General features: G+C 55.2%; 1 protein-coding gene across 4 annotated transcripts in view; it reads right to left on the reverse strand.

Annotated features, from left to right (window-relative positions):
* Window positions 1-26,332, reverse strand: part of CARM1 (coactivator associated arginine methyltransferase 1) — a 41,465-nt gene that overhangs the window by 4,434 nt on the left and 10,699 nt on the right. For 2 of the 4 annotated variants that reach the window (XM_081232173.1, XM_081232172.1), the window contains exons 2-8: window positions 12,081-12,206; window positions 9,688-9,794; window positions 8,636-8,740; window positions 6,683-6,793; window positions 5,423-5,600; window positions 3,214-3,304; window positions 2,951-3,032 (exon numbers count right to left, since the gene is read on the reverse strand). In XM_081232173.1, coding sequence (XP_081088299.1) covers window positions 2,951-3,032; window positions 3,214-3,304; window positions 5,423-5,600; window positions 6,683-6,793; window positions 8,636-8,740; window positions 9,688-9,794; window positions 12,081-12,206 — 800 coding nt within the window. The remainder of the gene's footprint in view (window positions 1-2,950; window positions 3,033-3,213; window positions 3,305-5,422; window positions 5,601-6,682; window positions 6,794-8,635; window positions 8,741-9,687; window positions 9,795-12,080; window positions 12,207-26,332) is intronic. The other 2 variants (XM_081232174.1, XM_081232175.1) reach the window with 2 other exon arrangements.

Genomic DNA, 26,332 nt, shown 5'->3' on the forward strand with positions numbered 1-26,332 from the left:
TGAAAAGTTTTGCAAAATAGTTTTCTTTTTAAAAATGCTATTTATGTTAACATGTAATGGGTTTTTATTGTTATCCTTAAATTAATGTGTATTTTAAATGTTCTTGGGTTTAGTTTTTAATGTCAATAGATATTGACAGTACATCAATCAATACAATGCACACAAAACTTCTTTGGAATCCTACATTTTTGAGAATGTAAAAGGGTCCTGAGACGAAAATGTTTGATAACTGCTGCCTTACAGGGAAGCCAGGCGATATGCCAGTTAAGCAGAGTCTGAAAAGCAACCTCCAAATGTCTTAAATGCCTCATAGGACCAAGGTAATCTGTCATTATGGCTTCTTGCCTGAACAAAAACGAATCCTTGGAAAGAAAAACATCATCCAGAGCCTCTATAATTTTTCATTCTGGCATTCAATGACCAGGCATACCAAGAAACAGAACCAAAGTACCAAAAACCAAGAGAAGAAAAAACAGAAATACACTTACCACTTATCCAGATACTAAAAGTGATCAGAGACTTAGAATTAACATGTTTAAGGAAAAAAGGTGAACAAATTTCACAGAGAACTGAAATAATAAACAGATAAGCAAGATGAAACTAGAACTGAAATTTTAGAAAACCAAGGGGGGAGGAGGAGTTGGATAGGCAGTCAAAAGGAACTACAACCTTCTAGTTATAAGGTAAGTACTAGGGATGGGGTGTACACCATTATAAATATAATTAACTCTGCTGTACGTTATACATGCAAGTTGTTAGGAGAGTAAATCCTGAAAGTTCTCATCACACAAAAAAATTTTTTCTTCCAAAAACAAAAAAGAAATTCAGATTAGACATAGTGATGAGAGGATTGGAACTGGGAGATGGATAAGGAGAAAACATGAAAATTATGCAAGTGGGATAGAAAAGTATAGAAAAGAGTATAAGAATCATCTGAGAAATGGTGAAAAGGTCTAATGTATACATAATCAGAGTTCCAAAAGAAGAAAGAGAATGGGGCAGAGGTAGTGTTTAAAGAGATGCTGGGCTTCCCTGGTGGCGCAGCGGTTAAGAGTCCTCCTGCCAACGCAGGGGACATGGGTTCGAGCCCTGGTCCGGGAAGATCCCACATGCCGCGGAGCAACTAAGCCCATGCGCCACAACTACTGAGCCCGCGAGCCACAACTACTGAAACCCCATGCACCTAGAGCCCATGCTCTGCAACGAGAGAAGCCAGCACACCGCAATGAAGGGTAGCCCCCGCTCGCTGCAACTACAGAAAGCCCGCGCGCAGCAACAAAGATCCAACGTAACCAAAAATAAATAAATAATTTTTTAAAAAAAGAGAGAGATGCTGCCCTAGAGTCTCCCAAAACTAGTGAAAGACAATCAAGAGGGGGAAAAATAATATATACCTTATTAAAACAAAAGAAAGCAAGAGTTAAAAAGAAACAATAGGATAAATAGAAAAATACTAAAATGATAGATTTATAGCCATAAAGACCTGTAGTCACATTAAATATAAATGGTCTAAATATTCTAATTAAAAGACAAAAATCTGTCAATCTGGTTAAAAACAAAACCCAAATATATGATATTTACATGAGGTAAATCTTAAGTAATAAGGTTATAAAAAGGCTGAAAGAAGAAGGATGAAAAGTATGTATCCTATAAAGATTAACCAAAGAAAGCCTGAGTAGTTAAACTATTGTCAGAAAAAAATAGACTGTAAGGACTTCTGTGGTGGTGCGGTGGTTAAGAATCTGCCTGCCAGTGCAGCAGACACGGGTTCAAGCCCTGGCCGGGAAGATCCCACATGCCACAGAGCAACTAAGCCCGTGCACCACAACTACTGAGCCCGTGCGCTCTAGAGCCCGTGCTCTGCAACAAGAGAAGCCACCGCAATGAGAAGCCCACGCACCGCAACGAAGAGTAGCTCCTGCTCACTGCAACTAGAGAAAGCCACGTGCAGCAACAAAGACCCAATGCAGCCATAAATAAATAAATTAAAAAAAAAAAAGACTGTAAGGCAAGAAGTACAACTAGAGATAAGACACTTGTTATAGTGACAAAAGGATCAATCCAACAGGAAGATATAAAAATAATCCTAAACCTGTATGCACCTAATAACAGTAATGTCAAAAAAAATAAGGCAAAAACTATCAGAACTAAATGGAAAAATAAATCTACAATCAGTAATAGATAGGAAATGCAGACCAAAAAAAACAGAGATAGAGAAGACTTGACCAACATGATTAACAAATGTGACCAAACTGATATTAATATAACAATGTACACAACAAGTGATTGGTATACATTTTTCTCAAGTACAGAGGGAACATAAACCAAGAGAGACCACATACTGGGCATAAAGCAGCTCTCAACAAATATCAAAGGACCAAAATCATACAGTGTATATCCTCTGAACACAGACAAACTAAGACAGAACAATGTATTGATTATGCTATACTTTGAAAGGGAAAAAGGTTAAAATATGTATATTTGTATACACACATTTAGATATAAGACTTCTAGAAAAATACACAACAAAGACTGTTTGTCTATAGGAAAAAGAACTGTGTGGCTGGAAATGGAAGTAGGGAGGTTTTCCACTTTTATACTTCTTTGATTTTTGAACCATGGGTCTATACATCAGTTCAAAAATCTCAATAATTAAAATCAATTAAATAAAATCAGTTCACCAAGGATCAATTTATCTAATGACAGTAAACACGTTACTGCATGCTTACTATGCGCTAAGCACTCTACATGCATTGCTACTTAATTCCCAACATCCCTGTGTGAGAGCTCCGTGCAGGGGCAGAAGCTCAGAGAGCAACGGTGGCCTGCCTAGTGCTGCACAGCTTGCATAAGGCCTTACAGGAAAGCCCATGCCCCTCTCCTGTCACCCCAGAGGAGAGCCATGCCCAGTGCTACTGTGGTAGTGAGTGCCCTGGGTGCCCCCACTCACCACCACAGGCTGCCGGAAATACTCGTCCACCGCAGCACCTCGGAGAGCTGACAGGTCCACTCCATGGAAGGATGGCTGGTACCTGCAGAAAGCCCCAGCCCCCCATGGCAAGGTCACCAGCAGCAGGACACAGTTGGGGCAGCCTGCCTTCTCTCCCAGCTGGCCCTCATCCAGCCCAAGTCTTTTAGGTCCTACTAAGGATAAGGAATAAGAGAAAGGTGGGGCCATCCCTGAGAAGGCAGGACACCCAGGGGCACACTCACCAGAAGTTGGCCTTGGTGAACTGCTCCATGTAGAGCTGTTCATCCGTGAAGGGTGCGAGGTGGACATCACCAATGGTGGGGAACATGTTTCCTGGGAGTGGGGGCAGGGAGGGGTGCTGGCATCAGGGTGGGATATCCAGCAGGACCTGGCAGAGGCTCCAAAGGGCCCCAGGACCCCAGCTCTGGGCCTTCCCAGCCTCTCACTCATCATTCACTCATTCATGCACTCATGCAATGAGGAGATACTGAGCACCTACTCTGCCAGTGGCCACTGAATACTTGACATACACCTCCTTACTAAACCTGTACAGCTAGCCAGGGAGGCAGGAGGGCCTGGCCTCAAGTCCCATTACAAGGGCTGGGAGACAGGAAAGCACCTGCCAGAGCCTCAGGGGTAAGTAAGCAGTGCCTGGGGTGCGGCCAGGCCCCCAGGGGCCCTGCTCCATCAGCCAGCCAGTGTCTCTCGGAAAGGCGTGCAGCAGGGAAAGCAAAGGAAAGTGCTGTGGACAGAGCAAGGGTGAGCCCCAGGCTATGGCATCACGGGCCCCAGCTGAATCCCCACCACAGGACTGCCCAGGCTCTGGCAGGCAGGGTGGACCATTTGCATGGCCTGAAATGGGAGGGGGACTCAAGGAACAGATAGATGAGTCGGAGCCAGTAGAAAGGAGAGCCAGGGCTCAGGAGGCCCCGCCTACTTCGAGAGTCTAGGGCCCCAAGTCACCTGGCCTCCAGATGTGGGCCCCCCTCCCTCCTCTTATTCCAGGGAAGAGTCCCTGAGGTGCTGGGAATCTGCCTTCTCAAGCCTTCCTTCAGCTGTAGCTACTGGGGTGGGGAAGGGAGAGGCTCACTGGCCCAGAGGCCACAAGCCAGGCCCCCTTCCCAGGAGGAGCCCATCAGCCCCCGGAGCATCATGGAAAAGTGCCCCTAGCCCTGAAGGCACCTAAAACTGTGCAGCTGCGGGGAGGGTTCCCTTAATCCCCCAAAAGAGCTTCCTGAGATGGAATGAAGCCACACTCATGCAGGCTGAAGGGGAAGAGGTTAGCCCCAGGCCTCATCCCGGACAGGCTGCTTGACCAGTGGGGTGAGTGTGCAGCTGCCCACTGGAGCCTGACTCCTGTCTGTCCTTCCGTCCCATAAGGAGGAGCCCACACCCCGCTGGGGCTGCTGCTCACCACCACCCCCAATTCCCACCCCCCCGGCTAGCTTGGCCCATCAACAGGGCAGAGCATGAGAGCAGGTCTAGGACAAGCCTTGGGGCAGCCTGGCTTCCCACACACCTGGATCGCAGGACAGAGCTGTGGGGAATGGCATCCACCTCCTACCTCCCATCTCTCGGAGTGGAGCTTGAGGCAGGTCCTTCCCCACAGACCAACTCCTCCCCTGCCCTCCACGAGGCCGCAAGTGCACGGACCTCCCGTGCTCTGCCCTGGCGGGGGTCGTCTTGTACCACACGCACACACACACACAGCCCCTTTCCTGTACAGAAATACTCAGAATGGCCCAGAACTGAGCAGAGAAATGGACGCATTGGCAGATGTTCAGGGCCACGCACAGACCAGACCACCAGTGACACAGATGAGTAGGTGTCAACAGTGACCCAATGACCCCAGAGCACAGACAGGCAGGTAGTGACACGGACAGGAGACCACAGCCATCAGCTGCCCCCCAATGCACAAGAACCCCCATCCCACTCACAAACACACACATACACACACACACACAACCCCACCCCATGGTGATGAGCGCAGGAGTCTGTCAGGCTGAGGGCAAGGTCTACAACGCTAGGAATGAAGACGACAGGGCAGTTCCTCGAGGAAGGTGCCGGCCACAGAACATGTCCTGCTCCAACCACAGCCCAGCCAGACACTGTCCCCCATGGGCCATGAGATGCCAGGGGCAGCCCAGTGGCTCTCCGCGGGCCTGAGGGGAGCCCCACCGTACCCTGACCGAGCAGACCGGGCAAGTGGACACGTGGCCTCGTTTGGGGCCCAGCCAGCTGAGGTCAGGTCCGGGTAGGGAGTGGGGGTGAAGGCCCAGATGCCCTCTGTACCCCAGGCCGCCAGCTCAGGCCAGTGGGGAGCTGAACCACACCCGTGCTGACTAAGTGGCAGCCAGGGGCTCTCTGAAGGGGCCCCCGGGGGCGCACCCCTGGCCTCGGGCCCAGGGAACACCCACCCAGGCAGTGGCCCACGCCGGCAGGGACACTCACCCCCGGGCCTCAGGTACTTCTTGGCGTGGAGGTAGCTCTCGAGCATGCGCTCGTTGAAGAGCATGTAGCCCATGGGCTCCGAGATGATGATGTCCACCTGCTCGGGGAGTGAGACCTCCTCCACCTTCCCGGGGATGACCACGATGCGGTCCGTGAGGTTGTTACTTTTCACCAAGACCTGAGGGCGGGCGAGCCACAGGGGTCACGGGGGTCCTCGTGGGGGAGGGCCTCCGTCCACACTCGGCCACCAGATTCCCCTCTGCCTCCCTGTTGGGTCACCCCTCCTGCAGCTCCACAGCCTCCTGATGTCACCTTGGGGATGAGGACAAGTAGGCCTTGCTACAGCCGCCAAAGCTAAACCTGGACACACCTTCTGACCCAGCGATTCCAGTGCTAGGAATCTGCCCTACAGATGTAACCTCACATGGAGAGGGGACACGTGTACAGGGGATTCGGTGCAGCGTTTGTGCTACAGACTGAGAAGCAGCCTCAGTGTCCATTACAGCCTGTGTCTCAACACACAATGGTCCGTCCAGGCAAAGGGATGCTCTGCAGCCGCTAGAAAGAGTGAGGAAACTCTTTACATGATGACACAGACATATCCCAGATGTATCGTAAAGAGAGCAGAACCAGGTGCAAGACGGTGGTGTGTACGTTCGTGTGGGAGCTGGCGGGTGGAGAAGCCCATGGGGGCTCATGGAGCGGCTCTGGGGAGCTTCTACATATGTCTCTCTCCCTCCAGTGGGGGGGATCTAGGTGGTTGGGAGCCAGGGGTCGGGGAGGGAAGCATCCTCACTGTTTACCTTTGTAGCTTTTAGGTTTTAAACTTTGTGGATGAGGGCTTCAGTGCCAAAAAAGCATCAACTGACAAAAGGAAATCCTGTTGTCATCCACCTCTCAAGTAGGGCTCAGAGAGGTGGGCGGCTTGCCCCGGGCCGAGATCCCACACTGGTCTGTGTGACTGCACAGTCCAGCCCCTGAAGCACCAGTCCATCAAGCCCCTGAAGACCCAAATCACCCCTGAACCCGGTGGGCCACCATCCGTCATGGAAGGGAGACTACCTCAGGCCCAGCAAGCCCCTCCCCCTGAAACCACTCAGTTTCAGGGACAAGAGACCAAAGTAGAGAATGACATTCCCAGGCTCCCCTGGACCCAGGGGTCAGGTCTCCTGGGGGCTTCCAGCAGGGCTGGCTTCCCCAGGCTGGAGCAGGCACAGAGCTGGGGCACGGAGACAGGTTGGGCCCCTGAGGGCCACTGACCTCGGCGTGCTGGGCCATGGTGCTGGCTTCCACCGCGTAGATCTTCCTCGCTCCAGCCTGGGCGGCGAAAAATGACAGGATCCCAGAGCCGCAGCCGACATCAAGAACAATCTGAGGTGGGGGGGCAGTGAGGACAAATTAGTGGTAAAGTGACGTGATCGTAAACACGTGTGTGTCACGGGGTGCTCCCTCCCCACAGACCCACCCACGGAGCACGCTCTCTGCCCTGCGGCTTGCTTCCCCTCTACACGGACAGCTGCCCACGAGGGTGCTTTCTGAGAGCCACAGGAGCCTGCAGTTTGGATCCGAAGGTGGTAGAGTGGGACTTCTGAGGACAGCTAGGATGTTAAGACCAGTACACACTCTCAGACCCAATTCAAGAAGAAATGGTGTGCGCCATCTATGCAGCACGTGGGAATGAGTGCTCCCTAGGTAAGGATACCTCTGAGCCCCGCAGCAGAACCACTGAGACGCAGGGCTGACTGGCCAGGGCCAAGCAGCCAGCAGGAGGAGGGCAGCCTCCCACCCCAGGCCCCACAGGGCAACCCCGCAACCTGGGAAGAGGCCCGGGGAAAGCTCCCACTCGGGTGCCCTCTCCAGGGCTGCCGGGCCCCAGAGCACAGGCTCTGGGAGGAGTCCCGGCTAGTATGTGGTAGACTGTCCCACACTCTGGATTCGTCTGACTGCTTCTGCGCACAAGCGGAATCAGGATAAACATTTCTGGTGCGCACCCGCTAAAAGAGACCTGCTCTGGGCGCGGTGGTGGGGCACAGGGCAAGCGCCCACCAGGGGCGCTGGTGCTGTCGGGTGGGAGGGCCTCGGGTGCCTCTCAGAGCTCTAGATGAACTAGGAAATGGATCTGCATCCTGGGAGAGCTGGAAGAGGCTTTGCTGAAGGGACATGGGCTTCCCGGGCCCCAAGTACTGCCCCAACGCTGCCCATGCCAGCCGCCGGGGCCTAGGGATGGCTGCTGTGTCGAGGATGACTCCTCCCCAGCCTCTGGGGCTCAGGCCCTGGGACCAGGAGGCTCAGTCACCTGAGGGGATTCTCAGCAATGCTGGGGGAGGGCATCACCAAGGCGCCGGATGACATAGATCCACGTGGATCATGTGGAGAGTCCCCTAGATATGTCAAGAAAACCACAAGCTTTCATGTGGTTAAAAAGGAAAAACAAACTCTAGGCCATGGGAAGAGAACAGAATAAAATTTCACCTCCGAATATATATACCCTGGTCTCTTTTTAATCACGAGTATATAGCTGATCCTTGAACAATGCGGGAGTCAGGGACGACGCCAACCCCACCACCCAGTAGAAAATCCGAGTATAACCATACAGTTGGCCCGCCATATCTACGGGTCTGCAGCCGTAGATTCAACCAAGTGTGGATCGTGTAACACAGTTGCTCATATCTATTGAAAACAGTCTGCATATAAGTGGACCAGTGCAGTTCAAACCCATGCTGTTCAAGGGTCAACTGCTCACTACTTGGTAACAGTAAAAAGATTTTAAAAGGACCTAGGGAAGTGACTTAGATTACACTACATCCACGTAACTTAACAGTACATGCCAAGACACAACATTAAGTGGGGGAAAAGTATTTTGCAGGAAGCGAATGTAGAATACAGTCCTATTTTGTATATCTGTATTTTAAAAAGATTATAACCCTAAAATATATATGCTGGTATACGCATGGGGAAAATTTTGGAAGAAGAGAGCTTTACTGTTGGCAGTGGTCATTCTGGAGGGAAATGACAGAGGCCTTTCATGCCCATCTGATACACACTGGGCTTCTACAAAAAGTAGATTTTGCTTTTGCAATCTGAAAAAATTAAAGATAAAATCAATGAACAAAGGGAAAAAAATAATAAGAGGCTACTGAACCAGTGAGGCGGGCACGGAGCCTGAGGGAGAGGGAGGAAGGCAGCAGGGTGGATGCAGCCGGCCCTGCTCACCTTGTCCTTGAAGTCCGTGTGGTTCTGCAGGATCGCGCGCTGGTAGGTGCCTGTCCGCACGTAGTCCTGCATCATGTTCTGCTGCTGGGACAGGTAGCCATAAAACTGGAACAGAGACATGCCAATGGCACAGGGCACGCAGCAGACAGATGGCCGAGGCCCTGGCCGACCCTGTGACAGAGGAGGTCCACTTCGGGCAGAGATCTCCCTGGGGAGGCCACACCCCCTCTGCTGGCCTGGACTCCCCGGCTACCTGCTCCAGCAGAGGGAGCTGGAAGCTAGAGGCAGCCCCCAGGGAGGACACCACCACCGTCACCGTGGCCAAAGGACACAGTTGGTTGATACCTGGTCCTGGAAGCCACCCAGGAGAACTCAGGATATGCCACACGCAGGGTTCTGGGATCAAGGGCCACCTGCCCCATCTTAGGGGCCCCAAAGAAGTGGAGGAGTGGATCAAACAGAACCCTAGAACTCAGAGCGCCAGGCAGGTGAGGTGCTGTGGGGTCTCTTTGTAAGACAACAGGCGATCGGGAGGCAGCGTGGCACCTGGGCAGGGGCACAGGCTTTGGCATCAGGCAGACCTGGCTTCCCATCTTGGCTCTGTTGCATAATAGCTGTGTGACTTGGAGCAAGTCACTTAACCTCTCTGAGCCTCAGTTTTCTCATCTGTAAAATGGGGACAACAATAGTACTTACCTCCTAGAGTTGTTGGGAGGGTTCAAGTGCTTCTGCACGTGTCAAAGCGCTGGGGCCAGTGGCTGGCATGCCCTACGTGTTCAGGACACTGTAACTATGCTATCATTACTCAAAATGCCTGTGGACCTGAGCTTCACCTGCACTCAAATCTTTCCAGCAACCCTTGTAGGCAGGCACTGGCATCTCTGTTTCACAGATGAGGAAACTGAGGCCCAGCAAGCGGACGAAACCTGCCCAAGGTTACTCAGCGAGTAAGGGGCAGAGCCAGGACATGAACCCGGGTGGGCCTGCCCTGTGCCGCACAGCCTCTGGGGGCCACCGGGGGCAGCAGCCTGGCCCAGGCAGTATGTACCCACCTGGAAATACTGCACAGCAGAGGACTCCTCCGTGCGCTCACTGAACACCGACCGCTCCAGGGTGTGGCCCCGGCAGGTTTTCAGGATGTTATAGAAGGAACAGAAATCTGGAAGGGGGAAGCCAGGTCACGTGTGGCCGGCTCAGGGGTGGCGGGCTCTGTCTAGGCGTGCACCCCGACTTTTCTACCTTGAGCACGAGTGATCTGAAAACCCCCCCCACACACACACATACACACAAATGTTGAAGCTTAAGAAGAAGGGCAGCCAAGCCTGTCTCTTGGTGACTGGCACGGGAGAAGGCAGGTGTCAGGGACAAGCGTGCTCCACGCGGTTGGCGCTGCTTCGCCAAAGGGCAGCTTGGCCAAAGCCTTCAAAGGATGACCTGGGCATCAAGTCTCTGGGACTCACCCCAGCAGATACCCATGGGTCCACCCACAGCTCACGGCAGTGTCTGTGGGTGGCAAGTGGACACAGGGACACCACCCCAGTGTCCGGTCAGAGGGGACTGGATGGACCCCAGTGGACGCTGAGAAGCACATGACAGAACCAGTCACCAGGGGTCTGCAGGACCAGATGTTACGTGGCAAATGAACTATGTTTATTAACACAGACCACTAAATTGCGTCAAGAAAAAGAAGCAAAACAAAATCATGAAGACAGATAGGACGGTGGGGGCCAGGGGCTGGAGGGGTGGGGGTGGGGGAGGGGGAGTTAGTGTTTAATGGGAACAGAGTTTCAGTTTAGGAAGATGAAAATGGGTGATGGTGGAGATGGTTGCACAACAACATGAATGTGCTTTAATACCTCTGGAACCTGGACACTTGAAAATGGTTGATGGTAAATTTTATGTTAGGCGTATTTTAACACAATTAACTAAAAGACAGGACTTCCCTGGTGGCGCAGTAGTTAAGAATCCACCTGCAACGCAGGGGACACAGGTTCGATCCCTGATCCAGGAGATCCCACGTGCCGTGGAGCGACTAAGCCCATGCGCCACAACTACTGAGCCTGCACGCCACAACTACTGAGCCCTCACACCTAGAGCCCGTGCTCTGCAACAAGAGAAACCACCGCATTGAGAAGCCCGCGCACCTCAACAAAGAGCAGCCCCCGGTCACCACAACTAGAGAAAGCCCACGTGAAGCAATGAAGACCCAATGCAGCCAAAAATAAATTTAAAAAAAAAAACCTACCTAAAAGACAATATCTTAAAAATATACAGTTTGGGAAGATAAAACAGTTCTGGAGCTGGATGGTGGTGATGGTTGCACAATGTGCACAATGGTTGCACAATGAATATACTTAATACTACTGAAATGTACACTCAAAAAGGGTTATTAACATGGCAGAATTGTTGCTATGTGTACTTGACCACAATTTAAGAAACTGATAGGACTGAAAGGAAAAAAATCAGAATATAACTATCCATGAAGCAGAAAAAGACTAGGCGGATCTAAAACATCAACTCTTAATGATAACCCTGGTGGTGTTTCTGTAACTTATTTTTTTAAACATTGAATTGGGATTGATTTTGGATAAAGAAGAAAACGGAATGTGGAGCTTCTGGCGGGAGGTGGTCAGCCACCTGGCTGCTTTCTCCCAGCCCGGCCTTCTCTCAGCTCTGAAGCCAGGCCACTTGAGGGCGGGTAGTCCTGAGGGTCTGGGTTGGGGTAGCCTCCTCTCTCCATCGGGGGCACTGAGGCAAGTAAGAGGGCTCTGGGGAAGCTGGGGGCAGCCGTGGGCAGGCAGTCTCTCCATCCTGGGCTCTCCTGCCCCAGCCCCTGTGCCAACCACCAGGCCCACTGACTTTGGCTCTGCAGGGACCAAGCCCGGTTGCTGGACCCTTCGAGGGGTCTCCAGCCCAGGGCGGCTCACCACCTCCACTGCTGACCCCCACCCAGAGCCACCAGCAGCACTCGCCTGGGGCTCCACCGTCCCTGCTCGTGTGTCCCCCAGATGGGTCTACTTAGAACCCTCCAGAGTCCTCTGCACTCGGAACAAAGCCTCTGCCAACCTCAGGACCTTGTCTCACCCCCATCCACTGCTGCGGGAGGGCTGGGCCCCTGACCCCCATCTGACCGGCTCCTCCAAGAGGCCTGGGGTGTGGGCAGGTCAGGACAGGCCTCTCAGAGGAGGGGACATATAAGCAGAGCCCAGAAGGACCCAAAGGAGCCGGCGAGGTCCGGGGCAGAGTGTCCAGGCAGTGAGCACGTACTCTTACCGTGGACATATTTCTATTTGGGAATATTTCTGATGTTGGTGGGGCATTCGCTGGGTCAGATGAATGGGCTATGATTTACCCGGGCTCTAGGCCCCCCGCCCGCCACGGCTGAGAGCCTAAGCCCCCTGGCTCTGGGCGCTCCGTGTGCTGCTGGGACAGAAGGGAGACGTACCGCTGGGCGTGGCGAACTGGATGAGGACGCTGTTGCAGCCCAGGGTGATGATGAAGGACTGCTTGCCCACACGGCTGCACTCCGTCTCCCGGGACACCGAGCACTTGAACACACAGACGTCTTCATCTGCGAGAGGAGGGAGGCGGGCGTGAGCCGCCAGGTCCCGGGGCCACCTTCCCCCCACCCATGGCACCCCAGATTCTTCCAGGGTGCCACAACACCTGCCCCACAAGCGCTGCCATGTGCTCTGCCTGCCCAGCCTACGCTGAGGACGAGGCGGTGGCTGATCAGCATCCCCAGTGGGGATACAGGATGCAGTCTGTCCAGCAGGAGAGGACAGTTGTCCACAGGGCAACCAGGGCTGAGGTGGGGGGATGGGGAGTTGCCGGGCACTGGGGGGCCCAGGGGGCCACCTGTGCCAGGACGTTCCCTCACGGAGCACCTGCTGGTGCCAGACCCCATGTCGCTCCTGGGCACTGAGGTGGGAAGACACAGGGGAGAGAAGGGCAAGTCTGGCAGGGTCAGAGGGTCACGGGAACCCAGCGGGCAGCTCAGGCCCAGCTGAGGGAGTCGGGCCTTCAGCCAGCAGCCCCTCCGTGTCACACGCGGGCGTCGTCAGCCTTCAGAGCTGAGCAGGGGTGGGCGGGGGTCAAGAAAGAAATGCCAGTGGCGCCTCTGCTTCCTCCCGCTGAGCCCCTTCCTTCTTGCATGTATTGTGAGTGTGGCCACAGGACCCAGACGGCCTGTGTTCACGCCCCACCTACTCCACTTAGTGTGTCACCAGGGCAGGTCTGAGTCCTCAGTTTTCTCATCTGTCAAGCGGGACTAACGGTGGGGCAGGGGTCGGGCCCAACACACGCATACAGGAAGCGCTGCATCCCCGCGCCCGCCACTACTACTGTTACTAGTCATTCACTCAGCAAGCATGGGGCACCCCACCTCAGCCGAACCGTGAGACACGGCAACACCAGGAGACAAACCGACCCGATGCTGTAGCCCGGATGTGGGGCAGCGGGACAGACACCCTGGTCCCATCACGAGGGGACAACAGACAGTGCCAGGTCGCAGGGCAGTCTGCAAGACAACCTCCCTGGTTGCCTCAAAACGGCCAAAGTCAGGAAAGGCAAAAATTGCTGGGAAGTATTCCAGAGTGAAGGAGGCTAAAGAGACGTGACCATCAAATGCCAGGCGTGGTCCAGGACTGCCGCCTAATGAACACCGTTCAACAGCTACAAAGGACAAGTGGGGAGATGTGTGGACTGCAAGAGCCATAACTTCAAATGATCTAGATGTGACAGGAGCATTATTCTGCAGAAGAATGTTCTTATTATTGTAAGATGCACATGGAAGGAAAGTGAATTCCTGTGATGTCTGCAACTTGCTTTCAAGTGGTTCACCAAATCAACAACAACGACAAAATGTATTTATAGAGAGAAGCATGAGTACAAATGTGCAAAGTGTTCCCAATCGCCCTCATAATAGCCAAAACAACCTTGAAAAAAAAAAAAACAAAGCTGGAAGACTCACACTCCCCGATTTCAAAACGCACTACGAAGGTATGGTAATCAAAACAGAATAGTTTTGGCAAATGGAGAGACATACACATCAATAGAATTAGAGTCCAGAATAAACCCTATGTTTATAGTCAATTGATTTTTTTGTTTGTTTGTTTTTTATTTTTTGGCCATGCCTCACAGCATGTGGGATCTTCGTTCCCTGACCAGGGATCGAACCCATGCCCCCTGCCTTGGAAGCACAGATTCTTAACCACTGGACCACCAGGTAAGTCCCATATAGCCCACTGATTTTTAACAAGGGTCCCGAGAACATTCAAGGGGCAGAAAATAGTCTCTTCAACAAATGGTGCTGGGACAACTGGGTCTCCCTGTACAAGAGAATGAAGCTGGACTCCTACCCTCACACCATATATAAAACCTGACACGGGGCTTCCCTGGTGGCGCAGTGGTTGAGAGTCCGCCTGCCGATGCAGGGGACACGGGTTCGTGCCCCGGTCTGGGAGGATCCCACATGCCGCGGAGCGGCTGGGCCCGTGAGCCATGGCCGCTGAGCCTGCGCGTGCGGAGCCTGTGGTCCGCAACGGGAGAGGCCACAACAGTGAGAGGCCCACGTACCGCAAAAAAAAAAAAAAAAAAAAAAAAAACCTGACGCAAATTAATCAATGACCTAAACGTAAGAGTGAAAACTATAAAACTCCTAGGAGAAAACAGAGGGGTAAATCTCTGAGACCTTGGATTTGGCAATGGATTCCTAGATATGACACCAAAAGCAAGAGTATCAAAAGAAAAACTACATAAACTGGACTTCATCAAAATTATAAACTTTTTGGGGAATTCCCTGGCGGTCCAGTGGTTAGGACTCGGTGCTTTCACTGCCAGGGGCCCAGGTTCGCTCCCTGGTTGGGGAACTAAGATCCTGAGAGCCATGCGGCACGGCCAAAAAAAAAAAAAGTTTTTTTTAAATAAACTTTTTGCATCAAAGGACAGTATCAAAAAAGCGAGACGACAACTTACAGAATGGAAGAAGATATTTACAAATCATATATCTGATAAGGATCTATTGTCCAGAATATATAAAGAACTCTTGGGCTTCCCTGGTGGCACAGTGGTTGGGAGTCCGCCTGCCAATGCAGGGGACACGGGTTCGTGCCCCGGTCAGGGAGAATCCCACATGCCACGGAGTGGCTGGGCCCGTGAGCCATGGCCGCTGGGCCTGCGCGTCCGGAGCCTGTGCTCCGCAACAGGAGAGGCCACATCAGTGAGAGGCCCGCGTACCGCAAAAAAAAAAAAAGAACTCTTAACAACAAAAATATAACCCAATTCAAAAACGGGCAAAGGACTTGAAGAGATGTTTCTCCAAAGGTATACAAATGACCAGCATGTGAAAAGGTGCACGTCATCATTAGTCATTAGGGACCCGCAACTCAAAACCACAATTAAATACCACTGCACACCCAGCAGGACGGCTGTAATTTTAAACAAAAAAGGGGGAGATAACACGTGTTGGCAAGAAATTGAATCCCTCAGACCCTGCTGGTGGGAACTTAAAATGGTACAGCCGCACAGAATTACCATCTGACTCAGCGATCCCACTCGTAGGTATACACCCCAAAGAATTGAAAGCTGGTATTCAAATGAATACTTGATGCAAATATTCAAAGTGTTACTATTCAAAACAGCCAAAAAGTAGAAACAACTCAGATGTCCATCAACTGATGACTGGATAAAAAAAATGTGGTCCATCCATACAATGGAATATCACTCAGCCATAAAAAGAAATAAAGTCCCAACCCACAGATGAGCCTCAGAAACATCATGCTGAGTGACAGAAGCCAGACATAAAAGCTCACAGGTATATGATCCCATATATATGGAACATCCAGAACCAGTAAATTCATAGAGACTGAAAGCAAAATTCGTGGTTGCCAGGGGCTGAGGGTGGGAGAATGGGGAATGACTGCTTAATGGAAACAAGGTTTTCTCTTTGGATGATGAAAATATTTTGGAAATAGAGGTGATGGTTACCTGATACTGTGAGTGCACTAAATACCACTCAATTGTTTTATGCCATGTGAATTTTATCTCAATAGACAAAGAAAAATGTTCCCAATGGGTGAATCTGGATATGAAAGGCCTATGGGTGTCCACTGGGCCCCTTGCTCTCCCCTTGTTTAGTCTGAGCCCTAAGCCTGGGCCACCGCCTGGAGGAGGCTCCTGGGGCCACAGCCTGGGTTTCTGCCAGATGACCTCCCACCTCTGGAGCCAGGTGCCACCTCCTGGAGGGAGGGGTGAGCAGGGCACAGGCAGCCTCCTGACAGCGGGCAGGAGGGAAGAGCGGATTGGGAGGCCAGCCCCAGGCTCACAGGCACGCCGCACCCACAAGGTGCTCCCAAGTCCAGCTATAAATGGGTCTCAGGAAGGGACCCGAAACCTTGACGTGGTACCCATGCCCACTCCTGGGGCAGAAAATAAAGCCGATCTGTCAGCTACGCCTGTGTGGCAGCGAGCAGACCAGGGAGGGCCTGTTTACAAAGCAGCCTGGCAACCCGACCGGCTGCCCTAGGCAGCCCCTGCAACCTGGCGCCAGGCAGGCGACCACAAGGACCTGTGGCTAAGGGAAGCTTGGCCGCATCCAGAGGCTCAGGCCAGGGAAGCCAGGGCTAAGGGCAACCTGAGCTGTCCCATCACAGGTGGGACCACCAAAGCCCATGGTGCCAGCATTTTGTATAAGTCACAGCCATACACCCACAGGCCAGTCCCTGGCACACAGGAGATGCTAGGTAAATATATGACAAACCAAAAAAAATGTTTAAAAAGCCGGACCAGGCTCCTACCTCTTTTAAAGTCTCAGGAGAAGTCCAAGCTCTCGGACTGGCAGTCACGGGCCTCCCCTCCCCAGCCCCTTCCCGTGGCCACGCTCAGCGCCCCCGTCCCCAGCGGGCAGGGCTCCGCACCTTTGGTCGATCGCCGTTCCCCTCCCCCCGCCTCACTGGGAGGGGGCCCCCAGGACAGTGGGCAGAGGTGGTGGCGCTGGGCCTATCCCAGCCAGGTGGTGCAGCCTGCCTCCTGGGCCCCGGGGGAGGGGTTCCTGGGAGAGGGCTTCTCCCCCCAGGAAAGGGGACCGGAGCCCACAGGCCCTGGACCCAGCAGTGGGCAAGCGGTGCAAGAGGCTGTGGTCGCTGTGCCCTGCCTCCAGAAACGAAGCCAGAAAGCGCCACCCTGGTCACACCAGCTGGCACATTCGGAGGCTGTTGCATGTACGCAGCCCGGAGAGGTGGGGACAGGAAGCGGGAGAGGGGCTGGCAGACTGCCGTGTCGCTCTAACTGGGGGCGACCACAAAGGGGGCTGCAGGCCAGGAGGCTGTGCTGGGTCCCCCCCGCAGCCAGGTCGGGCAGAGCCGGTGTCCCTCTTCCCTGCAGTGATGGGACGGGAGGGCTGAGCGGTGAACAGGCTCCGCAGAGGCTCACCCAAGACGGGCTCTGAACGGGAAACGAAGTCAGCCCAAGGAGTATTAGTCATGCCGCAGCCATCACAAACGTGTCCACCCTGCTCCTGGACCCGGCCTGCCACCCCGGGCTGGCCTCCCAGCCACCACACTGCAAAGTCTGTCCCGCCCAGGCTCTGGGGCCAGGGGACGAGGGGCCGGAATCGCCAGGGACAAATCCACAGGCAATGCAGCGCTCGGGGTACAGCGGGGGGAGCTAGGAAAACCACCCCACCTGTCTTGCTCCCTGGGGAGCAAGGCCCCTGAATAGCCAAGTCACAAACACTGAGCTTCCACAGGCAGCGTGGCCCAGCACCCACCCACTCACACACTGCTGAGACCACGATGGGGCTGGGAGGTCAGACTGTGAGTAGTAACTTCCCAGGTGCCAGGCTCTGTTCCTGCGCTATCCACGGACCCCCTCACAGCACCCCTGTATCTACTGCTACCACCCCCACTGGCTCCGATGAGAAAAGGGGGCTCAGACAGGTTAGGTATCTCGCTCAAGGTCACAGGGCGAGGGGCTGAGCCGACTGGCTCCAGGTCTGTGCTCCTAGCCAGTGTGTGTACCACCTCTCTGGGCTTCTATCTGTAAAGGACCAGAAAATAGATACTTTCGGCTTTTCAGGCCATTTAATCTCTGCTACTGTGACTCAACTCCACCGCAGACAATATGTAAAGGAACATGGCTATGTGCCAATAAAACTTTATTACAAAGCCGGTAGTGGCGTGAAAGGAGACACCCTCCCCATCCCAGAGGGGGTGAGGAGAGCCGGGCAGCCAGAGTGATGAGGATCCCCAGGTGATGGGCACTGAGGCCAGGGGCACAGAGGCACTGTGGGAGGCTAGAGATGGCACCTGACCAGCCAGGGAAAGAGATTGGGAACAAATGCTCCAGCGAGAGGAAACAGCATGTGGGAAAGCAGAGAGGAAGGGGGGTGGTAATACCGTGATCTATAATACGTATGTTATTTGGTCCATGTTCCTGGCACAGAGCTCCTAAAACTCTTGGAGTTTCCCAAGTGAGAAGAGCGATCATAAAAGGTGTCTTTTATGATTCATGTGAAGCCCCCTTCAACCACCCCAGGATATAGGACTTAGAAAGCCATGTGGGGACCAACCAAGTAATTAGAGGGTTGGAACTTTCAGTCCCCCCTCCTCAGCCTCCAAAAAACCCCAACAGGACAGGGTTCAGGAGAGCTTCCAGGCTGATGAGCACGTGGAGGTGCTGGGAGGTTGGTGCCCCCGAAAACGGCACGGAAGCCCTGCACTGCTTCCCACACACCTCGCCCTATTCAGCTCTTCCATCTGGCTGCTCCTGAGTTGCATCTTTTTGTATTAACCAGTCATCCAGTAAGTAAACTGTTTTCCTGAATTCTGCTGGAGCCAATTAATCGAACCTGAGGAAGAGGTCCTAGGATCTGATTTATAGCAGGTTGATCAGAAGCACAGATGACCCAAGCCGAACTTGCGACTGGCGAATGAAGTGGGGTGTGTACAGTCTTATAGGACTGAGCCCTCAACCTGTGGGATCTGACACTACCTCCAGGGAGAGTTTCAGAATTGAGTTGAATTGTCAGATAGCCGGCTGGTGTTGGAGAACTGCTTGGTGTGTGGGGACACCCGCCCAACACCTGGGGATCAGAAGTGCTCAGTGTGAGTGCTGAGAGCGGGGGACACACACAGGAGCAGTGTTTTTCCTTGCAGGGGCCCAGCAGGGAGAATGGGGGTGACTGGGACTTCCTGGCTGCAGCCCAGAGAGGTTGCAGAGGCTCCCAGGCAAGACGGGCGATTTGTAGGAAGGCTGTGGAGGAGGTGAGAGAGGCCCCGGTGGACCTGTGGCTCAGAAGTCTGGCTCCCCCAGAGCCACGGGCAGTACCCAGAGGGACCCCGTGCCGAAAGAGGGCCAGGGCTGGAGGGCAGCTGCCATCCCAGCAAGAGACGACGGAAGCTGGGAAGTAGGCGGCTCTCGGGGACAGGCTGCCTGCCCCCACCCAGCACAGCGCCACCCGATGTTTCTCCCTGTCGGCTCCCTGGACAGCACCGTGGGACCCAGGGCAGCAGAATCTGGCAGACACTGAAGCACGGGGGCTCCCCGGTCCCAGGCCTGAAGGCAACACCCTGCTCCCCACCCTCACTCCTGGGCCCAAAGCGGGGCCCGGCACCCAGGAGGGCCTCAAAAGAGCAGGCGGCCTCAGGGAGGGGTAGGCATCCTCTCTCAGGGACACTGACCAGACGACCCGGGAGACGTGCTGAGCCTCCAGTCATGTCCCAGTCACAGCACCTAACGCGGCTGATTTGCTGTGTTCTCTCCCCTGCTTGCACCCCTCAGTGGTTCCCCAGAGCCTTCTGGAACAAGTCCAAACTCCTTATGGGGCTCGTGAGCCCCTGCTAACACGGACGACCTCGACACAGCCCCTCCACCGCCCCGTCAAGCCACGCTGACTTCACCACCCTCCAGACCATGGGCAGAAGGCCTTCTCTCCAGCCTCCGTGGCTCCGCAGACCCTCCCTGGCACCCTGCCTCTCTTCCCCTGCATCCCTGTCACCTCCTCCAGGTGGAGGAAGACCAGGAAGGTTCTCCAGCACTTCCTGGATGAGCCCTGATCGTAGGCTGACTCCTTATTGAATCCAGAGCTCCGCACGTGGCTGGCCCAGTGCCCAGCCCAGCACCTGGGGATGCTGACCTGCACGGCCCCCACCCCAGGGCCTGGGGTCAGGGAGACTGGGCCCCTTCCCTACATGCAGGAGGCAACCAGAATGGGGGTCCACTTGCCCAGGCCGAGGGAGTGTGTGGCCTGGGGAAGGTCACTTAACTACTGGAAGACGCTGGGCACCGGGCAGCCCCATGGTAACCTCTGCCCTCTTTCCCCTTCCCCTTTGCTCTGGAACAAGCAGGGGGTCCTTGAGTCCTTCAGGCTGGACAGACCTGTGTCAGAGGGACCCAGTGGAATGGAGATAAATGCCTGGAGTCAAGCTCTCTCCTCCCGTAGAACCTTCCATCCTCGTGTGAGATGAGAGCGGCTCTTTGCCTCCTGGACAACAGAGAGGTGGAGGGCAAGACGGGAGAGCAGCCACCAGCTCAGGGGGAAAAGAAAAGCAACCAACACAAAAAAGGGCCACATTTCAAGTCCTTGCCTTTCTGGCAGAAAAACTACTACAGCCACAAGCAAGGCATAATTAAAGCTATTTACCTTGGCAGACTCGGGGGTGGGGGGACGCCTGTCCATATGTGAGGTCTCTTATTAAATCACCTCCTACAGCCAAATAAAACACAGGCTGTTCACCTTCCACAGGAAAATACTCCACAGGAGAGAGGAGAGTTGGGTGAAGAGGAGGACGAGGCATGGAGAAATCAGGGTGCTCTCCTCGGCCCACCCTCTGCTCGGGGCCATCGGCTCACCGGGTGGCTCGGCCTGCAGCCCGCTCGGTGCCAAGCACGGGCACGAGGGCACCGCAGTGAACAAGCCAGCCAGGCCCTGCCTTCCCATGCTACCGGGCACCACAGGGAGGCAGGCGACACCAGTGAGAAGGCCGGGTAAGAGGGGCTGGAGGGACTCGGGGGTCTGATACACACGATGCCCTGTGCAATACAGGTTACAGGCTGCCTAGGCGGTGACATCCAAGCCGAGCCAGGCCCCGGGGGATGCAGGGCTCGCCTTCCTCAAAGGGCCTCCCCTCTTCCAGAGGCACCAGGCCCCACTGCCCCACTTCCACAGCAGGGAAGGCCAAGAGAGCAGTGGTCAAAATGAATGGGCAGGGCCTCCCTGGTGGCGCAGTGGTTGAGAGTCCTCCTGCCGATGCAGGGGACACGGGTTCGTGCCCTGGTCTGGGGGGATCCCATATGCCGCGGAGCGGCTGGGCCCGTGGGCCATGGCCGCTGAGCCTGCGCGTCCGGAGCCTGTGCTCCGCAACGGGAGAGGCCACAACAGTGAGAGGCCCGCATACCGCAAAAAAAAAAAAAAAAAAAAAAAAAAAAATGAATGGGCATCCAGGGAGACCTGGGTTCAGGGCCAACTGTGCCACTCTCCAGATGTGACTGCGGGCCTCAGTTTCCTCGTCTGTCCAAAGGTGATCGCGGCACAGCCTGCAGGGTGAGAGGACACAGCCCACTTGGAGGGCCCCACCACCTGCCTTCACCCCGAACCTCAGGGGCCCCATCTGTGCAATGGGGATAAAGCGAGGATAAAACTCTCCCTGCAGTGAGGATTCCATGAGATAAGGGAGGCACTAGTAAGTGTCCTATGCACTTCGTAATCTGGAGCAGCCATGGTTACAGTCTCGGAAGAGAATCCCACCCCGGGGAATCCTAACCCGGCTTGGCCTCCCTCTCTGGCTGTAACCTAAGCCGGCTGCTCCAGTGCTGTCCTCGCAGACGCTCCGAGCAGCTGCTGCCACACTGCCCAGCCCTGGGGTATTTGAGGACCATGAGGTCACCCTGGGCTCCTCTGGCCTGGCCCTGTCCCGGGGTGAATCCCAACCCCTCCCCCAAGCACCCCGGCGCACTGGGCCAGCCCTCATCTGGGCATCTCTGTCAAAGACTTCTGACCCAGAAGTCCCCTTGCGGGACCTTATCCTACAGTTCTACTTCTAAATGTCTGCAAAGATACACCTAGATACAGCACTGTCCAAAGCAGCAGAAAACCTAAAGAGCCACTGAATGAGTTGAAAGAAGGTACAGCCAATGGAAAGACACAGATTTCCGTCTCTAGACGCTGACATGTTAAGATGACCAAGCCGCACTGTTAGGGGCAGATGGGGTAAAATACACACACACCACAGGTGCAAAAATGAGCGGGGGGGCCGGGGAGGGGGAGGGGCCAGGCGCGCTGCCTGCCTGGGGCTTGTCTACAAAGAAACACCACGAAATGACTGCAGGGGCTGCCTCTGGAAGGGAGGCACCCCTCTCTCCCATGGTTTAAACCTGCAGAACCTTGAGCCCAGTGGGTTCCTGGGGAGACGTGTGCACACAAGCCCGTGTGTGCCCAAAACACTGCGCGGCAAGGGCGCACCAGAAGACAAGCGGCGGCGCGGGGGGCAGGCCAGGATCAGGCAGGACGAAGAGATGGACTTTTCATGTTACACCCTCCTGAGCGGTTTGAATTTCTACCACGTTCCTGAAGGGTAAGCAGACAAAAGGCAATCGTGACAGCGGGGGAGGCCTGGTGCCCACTCAAATCGCCTGGGCCCTCTCCGAAGTGAGCAGGTCAGACTCTGCTGGTGTGGGGGGAGGGTAGTGGGAACGGCTCTGATCCCTCCGCTGCAGCCTCAGGTCCTGTGACCCAAGTGACCACTAGGGCTGAAGGATGGAGGACACCGGCTTCTCAGCCTGTGACTGTCTTGCCTGGCACAGGCCTGCACCCAACCCTCCCCCCCTTAGTGGGTGTGATGGAGGAGAAGCAGCAGGCGGGGCCAGGCTGGGGTGCCCGGGGCCACTAGAGACTTGGGTTTCCTGAAGCCCAGGGTAGTCCCTCTCCCCCTGCCAGGGAGGCCACACTGCATGTGCAGATCCCAGAACTCCAGCTTTGGAGTCCGTTAGACCCAGCTTTGAACCTGGGCTCTGCTACCTGGGGCTCCACCCCCCACCTTTCAGGTCTAGAAAAATAAAATAATAATGCATCGCTCAGCACCATCATGAGGACCAACACACCCTGTGCCCAGCCCAAGACCCACAGGCACATAGCAGGGGTTCTGAGCACAAAACATCCACCTCGGGGCCCCATATCCCCATGGCACTCTGACCAGACGCAAAGACTGGAGAGAAGGAATCCCAGAGAGAGTTCTGGACACAAGGCCACACTGGGCCCAGACCAGGCATCTGGCCACTGGACCAGCCTGACTGGGCACCCAGCCAGGCTTGGTGCAGGCCACTTAGACCCAGAGCAGCCATCTGGCCGAGGCTGAGAGGCACCAGCTTCATACCGTGATTGGAAAAGTCTTGATTCTAGGTTTCAAAGGTGCCAGGTTGGGTCTTTAGGCCACGTCAAAGTGGCCTCTTGTGAAGGCTGACCACCGGTGTTGGCTGAACAGGAGGTTACCTCCCTGGGAGGAGACAAGATAGGAGGCCCTTTGCTCTATGGGTGTTTTATCTCTTAAGGTGGCAGTGACTGCTCTTGGTATTTGCTGTATTATCCTTCATTCTTTGAAAATATTTCACAATATAAGAGCCACCCAACTCTGCTGGCCCGCCCCTTGTCACCTCTCCCCCGCTTCCAGTGGGGCTGACCACAGGCTGGAGAAGAGGGCCCCGCACTGGAGACACCCAAACCTCCTAAGTCAGCTCTGGCTTCAGGGGGTCAGGGGCCGGGGAGGGGGTGTCAGCAGGGACTCCTCTCAAAGGGCTGGTCCATGGGGGCTGGGGGGCGATATCTGCCTTTATGGGTTGGAGGCTTTGGTCCTGCAGGCCTGGTCTGGAGGGGCCCAAAGATGAGTCTCACTGTGGGGTGTGCGGAAGGGCAACCCCAAGAGAAGAAGGACCAAAGAAAGGGCTTGGCTTTTCTGCAAAGAATACTAGGGGCTCCGACTGGGCAGGAGCCATTACATGCAAATGTCTGCCCCCTCCATGCTAATCAGCCTGCAGCCCTGGGCTTTGTGAGCTACAAAAGGAACAGCAGATGTGCGCCTGTTCCTTGGCCCATGAAAGCACGGGGGCTTAGCGGATAACTGGGGGCAGGGGGCGGGGGGTGGAGGCAACTAAACCAGCAGCCCAGCCCCTCACTCCATGCGCTGGGTTGCCGGCCTCCTTTGCTGGCCTCCTCTGCCGGGCCTTTCTTCTCTGGCCATGACTTTGAAGCTGCTGCCATATGTGGTACCAGACAAACACCTAACGCAGTGCAGTAGCTCAGCTAATGCTCCCACCCACCTGCCTGGGCACACTTAGCTCAGTTTCAAGAGGGGAAACCAAGGCACAGAGAACTGACATGCTGGGAGCGGCTCAGCCTGCGGACTCAGCAGCTCATGAAAGAGAGCCGAACCCCATCCCAGACTCTGGGAGGAGAGTTGGCCCTGGGGGGCTGTGGGGACCATGCTCAAGGCCCTGGGAAGGACATGGGCCCTGGGCCCGGGCAGAGCCAGGCCTGGATGGTTGACCATGGCTGGCAGGCACCATCCCCCTGAGCCCGATGGAGCCTGCCTCCTAGGGCTGGGAGGCATCACTGAGGGCGGCCACCACCTGTGCCAGCAGGAGCTGGGCTGGCAGTGCTCCGTGAGGACGGAGGTGGGCGGGCGAGCTCTGTCAAGGGCAGCAGCAGGACCCCCTCAGAGCGGCTGGTACGCTCCACACTCTGGCTCCCGCAGCTGCCGGGGACGCTGCGCCAGCACAGGCAGCGGAGCCAGTCGGTGTCTGGGGAACTCAAACGTGTCCCTCCTCTGGCCAGCTGAGGGGCCTCAACCCTCAGACCAGGGTGGCTCCAGGGAGGCCAAACCGGAAGAGGCCGGAGGACGGGGCAGAGGCAGCCTCGGCGGCAGAGTGATGGAGGAAACCAGCTCAGGGGGCTGAGGCCCACTTGCAGTCCCAGTGGAGGGCCCATCGACAAAGAAAAAGGTGAAACAGGATGTCCTGGGGCCTCACGGCTGACGGAAGGGCCTCCGCCAGGCCCCTGGGGCTCCGGGAGCCCCTCCGGCCTCAGAGAACAGGATGTTTGAGGTAGGAGGGCCCCTTCCCGCCCACCCGAGGCTGCCTCACCAGATGTTGACTCCAGATGTGGCCCAGGTGAGAGGGGACAGAGGCTGCCTGACACCATGACGGAATTGGCAACGAGGCAGGAATAAGGAAAGACTGGCTTCGGGCTCCAGAAGAAGCCACCGGGGCCACTGCCCCGACACAGGACAGAGACCACAAGGGCCAGGTGCTACCTCTCCTTTACGGCATTGACTCCTCACCTGCGCCCAAGGGGTGGCAGGGCTGAGTCGAGACGTCAGGGCCAAAGCTGGGTTGGCATCCGACTGTCGCCCACCACTGAGTGCCTCAGTTTCCTCCCTTATGAAACGGGGATGAGCTGTGGCTCTGGTGGCTCCCCAAGGGGCTGTTCTGACGGCGAGGCAAGTCAATGAACGTAAAGTGCCTGGCATGGCGCCCGCCCGCCACATGTTTGGGCTCAGCCCACGTCAGCCACGGTAGGGCCTCAAAGCGGCAATAGGCAGGGCACGGGGGTGGCGTGGTGGTGGAAGGGAGTCAAGGCCACGTGACCCGTCAGCATCCCCCACCCAGGGCTCATCCATCACTAGGGACGCCAACCTCCGGTCACACAGAGGGCTCAGACCAGAGCCAGGCTCTGCGGAGGTGGCCTTCGGGACACACAACAGAAGTCTGGGAGCCCCAGCCTGCCTTTGTTTTCACCTCCAGCTCAGGGAAGAATGTGGCAAGCTCCTGGAATATCCCTCTTGGGTCTGCAGGACGCCCCCCAGTCTGCCTTTGATTGTATTTACTCACGTGCCCCCTGTGGGGGGATTAAAAGAGCATCCCTTTTTCATTAGAGCAGTGATCTGCCAGGGTCCCTGCGGCCGACCCCACCAGAATCTCACCAGTTCCTGTGTTGTCAGGCAGGTTCCTGACACACAAAACCATTACACAAGTAACACATCCAGCCAAAAGGAACCCCAGCCACAGGAACACAATTCACGGGGGAGCAAATCCGCCAAACAATCTTAAAAGAAAACAGCCCAGACCCGCTCTTACCGAAGCTGTGGGCGATGAATCAATTGAAAGAGACAGACAAAAAGAGGGAAGCAAAGGGGTTCTCCTCTCACTACGCAAGGAATGGGGGATGGTAGGAGATGGAGCACACCCGCCGGCCCCCCCGCCCCGCCCCACCAGTCTGGACCTGTTTTCAAGTATGCGCTGCCTGGCGTCAGGGGACAGACCCACCTGACCAAACAAAACCCACCCAGAGGCTGGGGGACAAGTTCTAGGTCAGGCTTTGGGTGGCGGTTACATGGGTGCACACACTGTCAAGTGCACCTAAGGCCCAGGCGTCTGTGTGTGTTGATTAAACAACCATTAAAGTAAGTGATCTAAAGAATAACCACCAGAGGAGACGCATGAGGGCCACAGAGCCTCCATATCCAACTCCTGCAGGCCTGGGTGAAGCCTGGTCTCAACTTCCTTCACAGAACTGGTTTTCAGGGAACAAAAGGGGTGGGTGTGGGAGAAGTCAGGGACTCGGGGTTCTTAAACCATAGGTTGGAGCTGTGTAGCGTAACGAGTGTCAGGCCAAGTGCCATGGTTTCTCTGGGCAGATGTGAAGAAGGG

Source organism: Mesoplodon bidens (genome assembly GCF_964165515.1).
Source record: "Mesoplodon bidens genome assembly, chromosome: 4".
NCBI classification, from domain to species: Eukaryota; Metazoa; Chordata; class Mammalia; order Artiodactyla; family Ziphiidae; genus Mesoplodon; species Mesoplodon bidens.